The sequence below is a fragment of the Cebidichthys violaceus genome, unplaced genomic scaffold, assembly GCF_023349555.1.
Source record: "Cebidichthys violaceus isolate CVI_PGR_0920_01 unplaced genomic scaffold, fCebVio1.0.p SCAF_20, whole genome shotgun sequence".
In the NCBI taxonomy this organism is placed as follows: Eukaryota; Metazoa; Chordata; class Actinopteri; order Perciformes; family Stichaeidae; genus Cebidichthys; species Cebidichthys violaceus.
Window position 1 is genome coordinate 4,877,643 of NW_027176373.1, and position 16,619 is coordinate 4,894,261.

At 41.0% G+C, this 16,619-nt stretch overlaps 1 protein-coding gene across 4 annotated transcripts in view; it reads right to left on the minus strand.

Annotated features, from left to right (window-relative positions):
• LOC137876312 (disks large homolog 4) overlaps window positions 1-16,619 on the minus strand; it is a 61,988-nt gene that overhangs the window by 14,046 nt on the left and 31,323 nt on the right. For all 4 annotated transcript variants that reach the window (XM_068715779.1, XM_068715778.1, XM_068715777.1 and 1 more), the window contains exons 3-6: window positions 10,993-11,049; window positions 2,035-2,088; window positions 1,138-1,188; window positions 861-985 (exon numbers count right to left, since the gene is read on the minus strand). In XM_068715779.1, coding sequence (XP_068571880.1) covers window positions 861-985; window positions 1,138-1,188; window positions 2,035-2,088; window positions 10,993-11,049 — 287 coding nt within the window. The remainder of the gene's footprint in view (window positions 1-860; window positions 986-1,137; window positions 1,189-2,034; window positions 2,089-10,992; window positions 11,050-16,619) is intronic.

Consider the following 16,619-nt stretch of genomic DNA (forward strand, 5'->3'; position numbering starts at 1 on the left):
AAGCAACATGAATTATACACCCACAAATTGCAGGTTTCGTAGGGTTGTCAAGGAATTCCATCTTTGAGATACTAGGAGTAGTTAGAATTTATGTATTTCCCTCAAGATAGTTGGCATATGTTGTTAATAGCAGACCGTAAAGGCCAGGAAAAAAAATAACATTGCGTTCAGGCAAATGTAAGCGTTCTCTCCAGGCCTGCTCAACACTCTGCAGTCATTCCAGATGGACGTTTATAGGTCAACTGTAAAGAGAAGGACGAGCAGGATGCCTCTGCACATTACTTATTTATTGCAGTTGCTGTTTATTGCCATTTCCTTACCATCCCATGTCATGTCCTTTTAAAACAGGATATCTTTTAACATAAATGTTGCGTATGAATGTACTCCGTTGAACCTCACAAAAAATATTTTACGATTCTTAGCCCAAATACAAACCGTAAAAGTAAGAGAAATTGTTGATAGAGCTATAAAAGTAGTAGAGGATATTAGTTTGGTGAAGGCATTTAGATGTTGAATAAAACAGGCAGGTCTTCTCTGATGTAACGTTGATGCTGAGCGAGCTGGACAGTCAATAGGCTGTAGTACTGTGGTCCAATACTTTTTAGACTTAAAACGAAGAGGTGGGGTTCCACTTTGGCTGTTTCTCTAAGTGTGTTTGCCGCTAGAAAAGTGACTGGCTGTCTGAATCAGTGAATTCAAAAGACAGGGCCGGGTAAATGGGGGCAGTAGAGCAGCATCTCTTTCATCGGAAACCCGAGTCGGCCCTGGTGGGCCCCTGGGCTTTTTTTGATTGTTGGATTTTATGTTTGTGGAATGTGGGAACATGAATGCACGAAGTCCAGCTTTGAGTGGGTTCTTACCTCAGCCGTCCATCCTGAGCCGCGGCTCCTCCAGGTATGATTTTGGTGATGAAGATGCTGGGGTCGTCGCCCACATGAGGGTTGTCTGTTCCTCCTGCTATGCTGAAGCCAAGACCGGAGTTACCCTGCAGTGGCAAAACAAAAACACATTGTTATTCACATCAGGGGCATTTGACTGTGGCTGTAGAGATTGGAGACAGTCAGTTGAAGCTACCTTTTTTACATTGTCTATACATATGTCTAAAATCAAGTTTAAAAGGTATTTTCTCAGACTCACTCTCTCCAGTGTGATCTCTTCATATTCAATTTCTCCTTCTGTCCCATTCACCTGTCAGAAAAGGATGTTAGGTAATAGTGTTTAAACAATTATACAAGCTTAACTGTTTGAACAAATGATTTATAAGCAAAACTCACAGTTTAAATCATAAAGAGCTAATGTTGATTCAGCATTTGCCCTCTGGGCCTGATCATCATATGCTGCTTCATCAACTGATGGGGGATTTCCCCTCTGCTCCTGAACGCAGCATCATCAGCACCAAACTCTAATTATAGCTTCTCTCAAACAGAAGTTCTGTCCACTAAATTTGATCCAGCATTGTTCTGCTCCTCCACCAATGCGGTACCTGGTTGAAAATAGCACCGCTCTTCTTTTAGTCTAATTCGCCTTCTGGCTGAACAACTCCGCTACACATCAGCTTTACCTCCAGAATTAAGGAAGTCCCAGAGGAAGAGGGAATTTAAAGAACTTCAGATTTCACTGTTTTGGTGTCTGACCTAGAAAACATCTTTTCTTAGTGCTGTAGTGGTGCAACAATACTGGTCTGTAGTGGGAGCACAGGCTTTTCTTTGAGAAGCCTCGTTCTCTAATCCCTCACAATTCATGACAATATGTTCATCTCACTGCTTTCATTTCAGAAAAGGCATCATTAAAGAACGTTGAATCTAATTAAGTGATGCTTCTGTTCAGTCTGACGTATATCAAACAGAGAAACTTCATTTTAATTAAAAAAGAGGTACAATTAATTACTTTTATTATTCAGATTAAAACGATGCACACAGAGCTACCTGGATGCTGGGAAAGGAGTGGAACTACTGATAACAAGGACTGAATATGAAGGCGGTTAAAATGAGCCTATAACAATACAATAAATGGGAGATTAAACATAATCCTTACATATGGGGAGCCATCGAGTGTGTCAGTGTTCACCACCACTGGAGGAGTATTTCCCTGGAGGCAGAGAGAGAAAGAGAGAGAGAGAAGAAGACGCGTTATTAAGAAATAATGGCAGAAACTGGAAGATGAGGCAGCTCCTGGATGAAACCTACAGTCACAGTCAAGACTGATGGCCGTTATAGTGCCTAGCTGTGATAACACCTTTCTCATCCCACTGTGGTTGTCACTCTAAAAGATAGAGGGCACTGCTCGGGGGGGAAATGTATTATTATCCGCCGATGATGGACCAATAATTAATGCTCGACCCCGTGGTTTTTCCCAAAATCGTTGGTTTATCTTGGTTGGATGACGGCATGTTAGGCTACGTAGTGAATACTGTGGACATGGTCGTCTGCCTCACGCCCACCAGTCGCTTCAAAACAAACGTTTCAAGACAGCAAGTCAATGAGAGGACATGATTCTTTTTTGGCACTGATGTGGTTTGGGTTTACCTGCTTCTCTGTCAGCTCATCTACAGTGAAGAGTTAACCTCTGCGCACTGTTCTTATTCCTCTCCTCTTAATCGCTTTATGATTTATTCTCATTCCTTTTCATGGATTCACTCTCATCATCATCCAGGTAATACACTGTTATGTACAGTAGTCTTTGGAGAACACGGTGTGACTCCCTATCTAAACTCCTGTGTTTATATTTCTGTCACTTGTCCTGATTAGCATGGGAGAGAGGCTCTGAAGTGCTTACCGAGCAGCAAACAGCAGCATAAAATCAGCCCGCTGACCTTCACAGACCCGACAGCTCTGGCACACACACAAACAACGACACAACGAAACTGATCACAGTTTCTCAGCTTTTAGGAAAACCTATTTCACATTCTTACCCAGTGTGGGTAATGGGTTATGTGATGCAATGGGAAGTTATTTTTTTGCTCTCTCTAAGAGATTTAAGTTGTCAACTCGAAGAGGAAATGCTGTTTTTGCATAGATTATTACAGGATTGCCAGTTTATTAGGTACACCTAGATGAAACTAATGCAATAGTCCTGCACTAATCCTGCCTTCACGAAGGTTATAATGTTCTCCTTCCATCCTATCCCTGTTTCTTGTAATGAATCAAGTTAAATGATACTAAATATAGCTGCCATTATAAGGACAAAATGCTCATCCACATGAGCAAAAGACATAAAACTCTCCCTCAGCCAGAGCTCTGCTTTAACTGTTTTCGATTATAACGGTGCCATGTGCGGAACTTCACCGTGTAGCTGTGTCCAACGGGCCGTGCTGCCGAACATTACGTCAAATTCATCCTTATCTAGAGACAAAAATAATGAGTATAGCCAGCAGAAATCTAAGCCCAGTGCAGGCAGTTTCCCTGCAGGGATTTTTGACAGAGCCCTCTCTCCCTCGCTCGGCTCTGTCGAGTTGTTCGACGTTGCGGTCGTTAGGATTTACAGTGTTTGGCTGCTCTTTCCCACCTATATTTTAGCACCACCTATTCAGCTAACCCATCCTCTGCCATGTCTGTACAGGCAGCACCACCATCCATCCACTCTCAGACCTTTTCCTCTTGATGGATTTATACGCAGCACGCTAAGTGCCAGAATATGCAAATTCAAAGACGAATACAACTGATTTATTTGGATTTTTCTTCTTGCACTTATCTCCAGATTTTTTGGTGCGTTTTGTGCTACGTGTGATTTCAACATTTGTTGAATAAAAGAATATACATATATCAATATTTTAGCAGGGGCAAGAAACAGAGCAGCAAAAGAGTGAAGTGTGTTTAAGTTCATTCCTTTTTCTATTTAGATTCATGAGATTTTCAGGTGATCTAGTCATTCTCTATACTACTGTTTGTCTGAGGCTCATGACCCATTTTGTGCGCTCACACCTCTAGTCGCTCTCAGTCTGATTGACATTCGTAGTCAAATGAGGTAAAATAACGCAGATAATAACGTTCACCAGGTTTAGTTAAGCCTAAGGATATTTAAAACATCAGCTGCTGTCTTTGCCTTTCCTGTTGAGATGAAGCGTGCGAAGAATGCTTCACTATGATCAGAGGGGATGATGTCACGTGTGAGCTGGCACTGGATACCAACCTAAGGGTGCATTAGAGAGGCTTAGACGGTGCGTGTCCTGCACACCTTGCAGAAGCTGCAAAGCCTTTAAAATATAAAAGTCATCCGGGCAATCGGCAAGATAATGACCTCTATGGGAACATACGCAATGTCAAACTATATGTATTGGCATGTGTTTAATAAAGACAATGTTTTTATTTTATAGCAACAGTTAAGCAGGCAAGCATTATGGGTATTGCACTTTTTTTTTAATGTGTATCCAGAGTGCTGCTCATCTGTTTAAGAGAGAAATAGGTACAGACAGATAACTCCAGATAGACCCTCACCTTAGGGCTGCAAGGCTGATCAACTAATAGAAATAAGAGGACCAGACTTATGTGAAGTGTTAAGTAACATGTGAGTCAGGTTAGATGGCTGGTGCCATGAGATTCATTTGGATATCACATGCACATTGCTCACTTATTGGCTTCTTATTAAATCCCAAGTATATCTATGAAGTGCATTAAAAGCTTGTAGCATAGTTGTATGTGTGCAGGTTACAGGGTTGTGGAGTTGGTAGAGACCTTGAGCTCCCAGTTGGTTGAATGAAAGAAACTGCACCTTCACACCGTTAGAGGAGGATTACCAGATTTGATTACTGAGGCTCACTGTGATTAAAATATCCATCATGGGCCTTAAGTGCAGCCATAGCCTTGACTATTCTATCTGTGCAGATAAACAAAACAAAGCCTTGGTACCATAATAATAATAATAATAACATAATCAAACATACTCTTCAAGCGCCACCTCCTCTGAGCTACTAGGCAAAATTGGCATTTTCAATAAGCTTTCCTAGATATGAGGTACAGTCATAGAGGGAACATGTTTGAAAACATGCCTACCATCTCATAATGTCGATGTCTCTTGGCTTTTCGTACATTGTTGAGGAACCGGCTGCCCATCTTTTTGGCGTACCACACAGACATGAACATTCTGCTTCGGTGCCGAAGTGTGAATCGTGGTAGATAAACTGGGAGCGAACCCTGCTCACCTCCCAAAGTGACACACTCACCCACACAAGTGTGTGGCTAGAGGAGTTTGAGTGCGCTCTAGAAGTGTCTGCTTTCAACAATACCAAAAAAAGCATTGTCGCAAAGCGAGCCATCGGGTCCAGGCCCTGCCATGACGGTTGATCACAAAACCACTGAGCGTCCAGATCGCCTGAATGAAAAGACGTCTATTTTAACTCAACATGTGCCGTTTCAGCTTTGCTTTCCATTCAATCTAAATACAACACAATACCAAAGATGGCACGCTTAAGACACGGGATACACCTTCATACAGTTTGAAATCCAAAATCACAGAGAAAGCACAGCCCTGTTAGCGTCCTTGTCTTGCCGAGTCGGTGCGGGAGACTTCGCTTGAGGAAGCCCAATAACATCCTCCAATCCAAGGCTCCGGCTATAAAAAAATACTCCTCGTTGATATGGCTCGTTATTATCTGAGACACAATCGTCCTGTCTTCAGAAATCCTCTGTCCAGAGTTAAAAAAAAAAAAAGAGCATTTCAAAAAACGGATCCCTCCAGTGATCGTCATCCGTGGCAGTGGACTGCGATAGCGGTGCCTCCCTGCTACTGGTCTGTGCTCGGAGAGAATGCAGTTCATATTTTTCTGCTGCTACTGTACTGTACCCCTCCCATCCCCACTGCTCAGGGAAAGAGGAGCGAGCAGGAAAGTTTGATGGCAATTACTTAGCTGTCTCTCTGTATAATGTCCACGCTGGTGATGTGAGAGGGGGAGGATATATATATATATATATATACGTTGGCTGAACTTCGAAGGACTAGCAGCTCAAACTGGCCCGACTCTTCCTAGGGAGCACTTGGAACTGACAGGGGGGGCTGGAGGCCTGCGAGCCCCAATGTCTGCAGTCAGTCAGTCAGAATAGTGAAACGCAAACACAGCGGTGGCAGCGAGGGCCGAAAAATGTAGTTTGACATTATTACTTTACTTTGTGTCCTGTGTTTTCGGTTTTAGTAAGGATCAGAAATCTTGCAGATATTTTCGAGCAATTTGTCTAAAACAAATAAACTTCTGAAGATGCATATTACTCCAATTCTGCTTTGATTTGAAAAAAAAAAATGTTCTTCTCATCAAAATCCCATGTTTGGAGGCAAAATCCATCTAAGACCTTGATAAGGACGGTTATTACAGTCGTCGAGCCTTATAGCCCTTCAGCTTGATTCAAATAGCTCGATCAGAAATCAGTGATAATGGGGTCAAAACATTCACTTCTATGCTTATGTACTGTATAGATTATATACTGGAATTGTAATTTTGGTTTAACTTTTGACAAATTCAAAAGGTTTTAGTTGAATTGTAATTCATGTTTATTTTGAGGATTGTTTTTACCAAGTTGGTGATGTACAGTTGATTATTTTATAATAAATAGCAATTTAGTAAATGTATATCTGGGTATTTGTTTGTTACATGTTGTTTTACAAAGAAAGCAATGTTTAGGTCAAGCCTGATGTATAGCTTATTGATTAAACACTGGTATTGGATTGTTTTTTGGCTGATACCCAGAGCCCAGACGTCTTTATCGGTATCAGGAACAAAAAAAATGAATCTGTGCATCCCTACTTCTGCTGCCAATGATTTCAGCACCATGGACAGCTAAACACTTCAAGGAGGGTAAACAATGGGACAATACGTTTGAAAGGGAAATTACACGAACGCTTGCTGAATTTTTCAGTCCTCAAATGAATTACTAAATGGTGGATGTAACCTGCACAAAAAGAGTAGAATTCCCATTTAAATCCACATATATTATTTCTCACAGCTCGCTCGAGCTCTCTCTTTTTAAAAGACAGATGGATCGACAGGCGTGCAATATACACACACACACACACACACACACACACACACACACACACACACACACACACACACACACACACACACACACACACACACACAAAGGCATGCACACTGAACAGACTTATGTAAGGACACGCTGAAGGACAAGCTGTCAGCTGACGCTCTCATTTTGTTAAATAAAATCCCTCCGTCCACCTATCTAATTTTCGCACCCTTCCAATTGCAAGGACCCCTCTATCTGTCTTACTCTGCCATTCAGTGTGAACGGCTCTCTCCTCCTCCTTTTGCATGCATATTTTCTTCCTCCTCTTCCTCCCTCCCCTCTCCTCCCCAAAGGACCTGAGCTGCTGCTGCTGCTGCACTGTAATTACACCGAAGCTGCAGGGACATATTTAAACATTTATTAAAGAAAAGTAAGGAGGACGGAGAAAATGAAGATAGAAACCAGATACCAACCAGACAAGTACAGAGCAGAAAGGGGAGGGTGTGATGGGGAGCTCTTGGGCAAACACTACAGAAAACAGTAATTGAATCCTTGCACTGAAAACAATTGTCTTAGAGGGGTTGACTATTTTGTGTGGAAAGTATATTGTGTATGGGAACATTCTGTGGTTTTAGAGGAGAGAAAGTGATCCTTTTTTAGAGAGGAGACGGAGTGTAACATAAACTGGGCAGTGGGTGTCTTCAGTAAGCACTTTATACCTGCTGGTTCTCACTCCCGGCCTGTCGAATGAAGGATAAATGGCAAATGCTTTCTTAGACGGACAGTGTGCAGGATTTGCTGGCATCTGCCGGCGTAGTTGCAGATTGCAACCAACTGAATACTCCTCTGCTCACTCCTCCCTTTGCAAGACTGCTGTAACGTGGTTTAGAACGCAAGTCAGACGGCGGTTCCACGGTTTTGCACTCTGCGGGTCACGTTACCGCAGTTTCACAAGCGTGTCGGACAACTACGGGGGCCTTAAGCCATATCCTATCATTCATACGCAGATGACACACAGCTCTATATCTCGCTTTCTACTGATGTCCTGAGACCAATTGAAAACCTGATGAAACTCATTACAGACACAGATTATTGAACTTCTAATAGCGAAACATAAACAAAACTAAAATTCTTTCTGTTGGTCCCGAGAAGCAGTGGTAGAAAATAACATCATGCCTTTCATCCCATAATTTAAAAGCCAGTGAGCTGTCATCTTGGACGCCAACCTTAATTCAGAAAATCACATATCAAATATATCATCTTTCTTCCACCACTAGAAATATATCAAAAGTAAAAAGATTTATATCACAAACTGATTCTGAGAAACTGGTTCATGCTTTCATTTTTTAAGAGATGAGATTACTGTAATGACCTTTTTAAATGGATTATCAAAACGCTCAATAGGAAGACTTCAACTCGTACAGAATTCAGCCGCCGGAGTTCTTACCGGTACAAGAAAGCACCATCACATTACTACAATACTTAAATCACCTCATTGGCTTCTCATTCAACAGACAATTCATTTCAATGTCCTTCGATTGGTTTTAAGGGCGCTGCATGGTTCAGCTCCCCAGTATATTTCTGACCTGCTCGCTGACTTTACCCCATCACATCTCTCAGATTATTTTCCTTATTGTTATACGATTGTGTTGTGTTTGCTTGATGTTTATTTGATTTTCTTTCTTTTAAATGTTAAATTATATTACTTTTCTGCTAATATAACCCCCCCCAAAATGCTCCACACTGGCCCTTTAAGACTACTTTTGAGACAGACCTCTGTCAGTGAATAAAGACAAAGGTAGAATGTTATGAAAAGAGGCGGAGAGCAGCTACAGCGCTGCCTTCAGGGTAGTTAGTGTGAGTGAGCCTCATCCAAAATATAGAGAATGAATGGAATTCTTCAGCCATAGATGGGATTTCGGGTAATTGTGGTATTTTTCCTGCCTCTTTAGAGTCTCTCTCACACACACACACACACACACACACACACACACACACACACACACACACACACACACACACAGGGATCACTACTTTTATATCTATATGTGAAGTATAAAGGTTTCTTTAATGCTGAATTCAGCCAAGCTTAGTTCAATAACCAGATACCAGTGGGATTCACTCCAAAGGCAGGGAGATACTGCAGGAACGCTCATTAGCTTAGCCTTATAATATTATAATATTTTCGGATAAGAGAGCAAATAATGGATTTGCCTCGTTGTATAGAAGTCTTTTAATGCTAAATATTGTGTCCAGTGTGGTATATGAAAGCCTTTATTTGGATCCTTTGTTTGCTGTGAGGTAGAACATGAACTTTCAATGTAATCACAGCAGCAAGAAAAACATCCATCACAACAATTTATGTAGCCCCGTAATAAAAGTGGGACATGGTACAGCAGACCTATAGAGTCATATAAGAGGTAGGAAGATCCATTAATATGAGCACAGATCGATACCAAAAGTTCTGTGCAGTGTGTGTGGAAAAAAAATCATTTCTAATTACATTATGCCCTAAGTTTAAGAAAAAAAAAGAAAAAAAGAATGTAATTTGAAGCTAAAGCACCTCTTCGCTAAATCATGTACATAACCCAAAGACCTCCTCTTACTTTGCCAAACCATTGCAGTGCGTCCAAAGACAATCCTACCCATAAATCAATGGGGCCTGGAGTGGTACTGGCAAACCCCACGCCATTAAAGCAATAAAGAGACAGACTGACGACACCACCCACACATCAATGACAAGCACATGGACACGACACCACCTGCAAAGACATGCACACATATAGGCGGTACTGCAACGTACTTCACCACTGGAGCGCATGCAGAATGAGTACGACTGTATGTGTGAGGGAATGAATGCAGACGTGTTCTTACTGATGACTTTATGTTTAAGGGTGTGCAGAATGTGTTAAACAGTTTAACTATAAGCAGGCACTTTTTGACGGGGTGTGTTTAAGCTCAGGGCAAGCAGACAAAGAATATGTGAAAAAGTAAATACTTGTTCAACGGAGACTGAATGCCAGATTTTTAGAATCCACTCCTTCTAAAGATCCCCTCTTTTACTTTGAAAATTGCTCTATTTAAGTACACATCTAACCAACTTTAGCAATCAAGTTTTGCATTCGACTGGTGTTATAAGTAAGTATAAATTATATTATAAATGATCATCTCCTTGTTGTTTCTAATGGCACTTTAGTGTGACTTCCCCTGCCATTGTATAATATATTTCTGCCTTGCAAGACAGACAAAGTCTTTGGAGCAATTCATGGCGCACGAGGCTAATGCAACCTGTCTGATCATAAAACTGTTTTATTGAGAACGCAGCACAGCCGTCTTTTCAAGGTTATGGGAGTGACTCTGCACAGTCTAACACTGACACCTACAGGCTTCAGTCTGTCCTGCAAACATATCACATCTATCCGTCTATCTGACCCTCACGCTACACGACACCTCCGACACACCACTGAAGCTTTAACAGTGATGCGCATTAAGGATTGGTTTCGTCTTTTACTCATGTCTCGCTTGCATCGTGGCTACTTTTCCATTGATTTCCATGTTTCAGGATAGGTTTTGCCTTTGTGCAGAATCAAGCCTGAGATTCTAGAGAAATATGTCGACAAAATAGGATCCATAATGCATAGGCTGGATGTGTTCACGTAGGAGTAGAATTGTGAATATAACACAGGAAATCAATAATATGATGTGACGGAAGTAACATTTAACACACTTTTCAGTCGCAGTTTGTGTGATTCAGGCCCAAAAATAGTCATCGAGTACAAGCGGAACAAATCGAATGACAATGAGTATGATCACACTGATGTCATCGGAAAACCGATGACCTCATACTCTGGCAGCACAGATACAGTGGCACTGAACAAGGCAGCTGCCTGTCTGCAATCAAGACAGCAGAGCTCTGAGTGACACCAAAGACAGGAAATGAGGATCAGACAAATCATACTGATGATGATGATGATGATGATGATGACCGATGATGCTGTTAGCTTTCGAGGTGACGGAGAGGCTCGGGTCGCTGTGCTCTTACCAGTGTGGAAACGGCGGAGGTGTACATTGGAGTGTGTCCCGTAGACATCAACACAGGCTGCAAAACAACAGAAGGGAGAGGGTAATTGTGCAGAGCATGCGGATGGGAACAGGGGAAGAACAGCGGGTACCGCCTTGTTTTTTTTCCCTTCATTTACTGATAACGTTCATATGACACCCTCACACATGTTGACATCTGGGTTCACAGCAGAGGTCCAACAGAACCAAGTTACCATGAAGTATATTATTAATAAAATCTATTATGAGCTTCTACTAGATGCTTTGAATATGATATACAGTTGTGGTCAAAAGTTTACATACACTTGTAAAGAACATAATGTCATGGCTCTCTTGAGTTTCCAGTTATTTCTACAACTCTGATTTTTCTCTGATAGAGTGATTGGAACAGATACTTCTTTGTCACAAAAAACATTCATGAAGTTTGGTTCTTTCATGACTTTATTATGGGTTAACAGAAAAAGTGACAAAATCTGCTGGGTCAAAAATATACATACAGCAACATGAATTAGCAATTTTGGTGACTTAGAAAGTTGTGTCAATGAAATGAGCTTCATAGCATGGCCTCTTAACTTCTTGTGAGTGATTATGAGTGACTACAGCCGGTGACTTCTCTGAGGCCATTTAAATAGGGCTCATTGGATACAAACTCCCACAAACGCTACAATGGGAAAGTCAAAGGAGCTCAGCATGGATCTGAAAAAGCGAATCATTGACTTGAACAAGTCAGGAAAGTCACTTGGAGCCATTTCAAAGCAGCTGCAGGTCCCAAGAGCAACAGTGCAAACAATTGTTTGTAAGTATAAAGTGCATGGCACTGTTTTGTCACTGCCACGATCAGGAAGAAAACGCAAGCTATCACCTGCTGCTGAGAGAAAATTGGTCAGGAGGGTGAAGAGTCAACCGAGAACCACCAAAAAGCAGATCTGCCAAGAATTAGAAGCTGCTGGAACACAGGTGTCAGTGTCCACAGTCAAGCGTGTTTTGCATATCCATGGACTGAGAGGCTGCCGTGCAAGAAGGAAGCCCTTGCTCCAAAAGCGGCACCTTAAGGCTCGACTGAAGTTTGCTGCTGATCACATGGACAAAGATAAGACCTTCTGGAGGAAAGTTCTGTGGTCAGACGAAACAAAAATCAAGCTGTTTGGCCACAATGCCCAGCAATATGTTTGGAGGAGAAAAGGTGAGGCCTTTAACCCCAAGAACACCATGCCTACCGTCAAGCACGGTGGTGGTAGTATTATGCTGTGGGGCTGTTTTGCTGCCAATGGAACTGGTGCTTTACAGAGAGTAAATGGGATAATGAAGAAGGAGGATTACCTTCAAATTCTTCAGGATAACCTAAAGTCATCAGCCCGAAGGTTGGGTCTTGGGCGCAGTTGGGTGTTCCAACAGGACAATGACCCCAAACACACATCAAAAGTGGTAATGGAATGGCTAAATCAGGCTAGAATTAGGGTTTTAGAATGGCCTTCCCAAAGTCCTGACTTAAATCCCATTGAGAACATGTGGACAATGCTGAAGAAACAAGTCCATGTCAGAAAGCCATCAAATTTAACTGAACTGCACCAATTCTGTCAAGAGGAGTGGTCAAAGATTCAACGAGAAGCTTGCCAGAAGCTTGTGGATGGCTACCAAAAGCGCCTAATTGAAGTGAAAATGGCCAAGGGACATGTGACCAAATATTAGCACTGCTGTATGTATATTTTTGACCCAGCAGATTTGATCACTTTTTCTGTTAACCCATAATAAAGTCATGAAAGAACCAAATTTCATGACTGTTTTTTGTGACAAAGAAGTATCTGTTCCAATCACTCTATCAGAGAAAAATCAGAGTTGTAGAAATAACTGGAAACTCAAGAGAGCCATGACATTATGTTCTTTACAAGTGTATGTAAACTTTTGACCACAACTGTACATGCCACATACAGTGTGTCATAGTACACAGTGTATGAAAACACAAACACTGGCTGTGTTTACCTGCATTTTCACACAACAATTATACAAACGAGGCACTTGCCTATTTATTAATCCGATTTACATTATGCACTGATTATTAAATAGTAAACCACAAATTAAATGATGAGCAATAATAGAACAGAAAAAAACACCACAGAACATATACTTGATGATATAGCACCTCTTTCCCCCAACCAGTCATTCATAACTCTGCAGCTGCTACTCTAAACAATGCACTCTATACCTATGAATTTCACAAAGAGCGGCATTTTCAGGATGTCAGGAGACACTTTTCCTCCCACTGGAAAAGTTTTATATTGCAGCAAAGCACGTCATTAAAGTATGAATGTTGGGACAGCTGTATTTGCTGATCCAAGTAGCGCTACCTGGGAGGTGGATTCATGCTGATCCTGATATTTACAGATAATATATGTGCACATCTCTTTCCTAATATAGACATGTTCTTCTATTAATAGCTTCACTGGAGACATTTTGGACTTTAGTGCCTCGCGTGATGGCACATCAGCAGTAGGTTTATAGTAGCAAAGCGTATTTAACTAGCACTAATTTATTTAATCACACTACTCCCATGACGACTTTCCTTGCAGGTGAAATTGTTCAAACAGGCAAACGTTGCGCTTACAAGTCAACTTCCCTCAGCCAGACACAAGCAGGGAGAGGGGTGCAGGAGAATCATACAACTAATGAGGGACGTGAATGTGAAACATGGGGAAATGAGATTGATTCAGGCCAGGGTATCCTCTGGAAATCATGCCACTGTGTCAGGAAGTGCAGATAAACCAGACACTATCGTCATCATTATCACATCATCATCATTCTCATAATCACAATCATCTTCATAAGCAACGAACAGCAAAAAAAACAGCCCTCATTATCTTCATCATATTATCCTCAGATTTAATGATTTATTACAATTACGCAATTATAATTGATCACACATGAATCAGAGTTGCAACGCATCCTGGAAAACCTCAAACAGTGGACCAATGTTCCACTCATTGAAAACACGGGACAAATCAGAGAGAGGTTTTGGTTAGCATGTTTGGTACAGTTTTGCTAAAGTTGACGTCCTTGCTAACTTGTTTTGCCTACATCTGCAGGTGTGTTTAATTTATGCTATGATCAATTTGCCATGATTGCTAAGCATGTAAGAGATGATTTAATAGATACGTTTTAGCCATTTACTGCACCTTTTTAAAATCAGAGAGGAACATATTAGTATATAGCGCTACCCCCGTCTGTCACACCAGCTAGTTAATCAGTGAAAATGATCTGTAGAAAAGAATGGTAACCCTGATTAATGCTAATACTTTCATGTCCCTCTGGAGACTCTTTAGGTAAAAATAAAAGAAAAAAGTGTTTGTCCACAACCATCCTGGGATTGAGTTACTTTTATACAACTAAATATTTGTTTAAATACTTATTCAATGATGCAGACCATGGACATAAAATGATGCAAACAATTCACTTTGAAGTGAGCCCAGACCTTTCTACTTCACAGTGCATTCACTTCTCCCCGAAGAGAAACACAAGACTTCATAAATAATGGCAGCGTTCCAGAAATAGAAAGAGGGCAAATCCTGGTTCCCAAAATGTTGTGAACAACATCAACATTCTGCCTTTTCATGTGATAGGACAAATATCCTCAAGATGGAGTTTTCCTGCAGTGTAATAACAATTAGTGCTACGATATCTATTTCAGTTACTTTCCCCCACCACTTCACATATTTTGTGTGTTTTGCGAAACAGTTTTGTGTCTCGCTCTAAAGTTTTGATTCAGTATTATCTGTGGACAAATGGGAAAAAAATCTCTGTGTCTGTAAGGACGAATGGGACTGTTACACATAAGTAGTATTTACCTCTAGTGGTTATATCTGGAGGGATAATATGAAGAAAGCTTTTTTGCCATACAATGCGGATATTGTTGAAACAGACTCCTACATCAGGTGCAGGACAGTGCGTGTTACATGATGCACATTCTCAGCCCACACAATACAATGGCTTCAACTGACTATGTTGATATTCAATATTTAAATTTACATTTTTTTTTTTTTTTTTTTTAAACAGGACACAAATACATATTTTAATTTATCAAAAAAAGTCTTGGAAATGTCCGAAAACAGCTGAGCATTGTAGTTATTACTAAACGTTACTCAAACAATATAATGCAAGTAAATAAAGCAATTTTTGGGGACTATTTTCAGTTGCAGATTGATACACATTGAGTTTTTATGGCAGCAGGGCAGTTTATGTGCCAGTGACTCAAATTAAACTACAGTACCCATATTCATGATCATAAAGGGACATGTCAGTGCAATGGTGTAGCTCACTGATGTTAGAATGGAGGTCTATGGCACAGAGGAAGACTTCGGCTGCTTTGGCAGTATTTGTGGTTCTGGTTATACAATACATTCATTATTAGTGTTCGTCTTTTCTTGATAACAAACATATCATATCACCAGGATTATGTTTTATTAAACTTTATCTGGAGACCTATTACACATAACCTTGTTATTCACAATGTAATTACAGTTTGGCATGAAATCCTATTTCCTGTATGTTCCCTTACTGACTTACTGATATCACAAGCCTCTATGGAATGAATGAATGAGTCATGTAATGGATCAGAAACACTGCAGGGCACACATCACATTTTCTCTTAGATAGACTTTATTTAGACTTCATTAAGGTTGATTTTAGGGAAAGGAGAAAGTCGCCCTCCCCATCATCGTGATAGAGCAGTGCACCCATCCACTGTGAATAATTACTGATCCCTTGGCATGTGCTGGATGACAAACTCCAGCGAGACAAAGGGACTTAATCTAACCAGCAAGAAAGGTCAGAAAGGGATAGCAAGAAGCAAACAATTTCAGGGTTTCACACAGTTTTTCTAGTAATTTATCATGATGTCTGTGTAAAAAAAACTGTTACCCCCCAAAATCTGGTTTTGTTTCCTCACATGTTCTGCTGTACTCCAGGATTTCATTAACCTGCGTTACTTGTGTGATATGCTGATTTCATGTTCATTTAATAATCCTGTTTGAACTGTGTCATACAATAGTCTCTAGTGTCCCGTATGATGACTGGAACTGACTCTCCGATGCCACTCATTTTTGATTTGACGGTGTTCCTAAACTGAGCACTATATCTCAGAATAAAAAACATCCCCATTACCTCCACAGCTCATGCTGAACAGCCTCTGTACGTTTTGAATAGCAGTGGTGAAGCACAATAACTCAGCCTCTCCTCTCCGCTCATTAAAAGAGAGCATTTTAATGGACATATCAGCTCCTCGGGGATTTCAGTGAACTCCCATGATGGAAATTGAGAAACACTTTCCCCCTCAGAGCAAATAAATATATTGGAGCTCTTAAGTCTTAACAGCCAGCGAGGCTGTTAAATAACATGTGTGGGCGTATGGGATGGATCGTTATTAAGTGTGCATTACAGCCTACACCTGCTTGCATTTGTAGCTACAGTATGTATTCGTTAATGCACTCCAGGCAACATGACTCCGCTCATATTCCTCCTGATGTCAGCGGTATCTTTTGACTGACCAGTAGATCTTATGTTGTCTGCAGTGTCTCCTCCTTTGTCACGGAGCTCTCACAGAGGTTTGTGTCTCTGCAT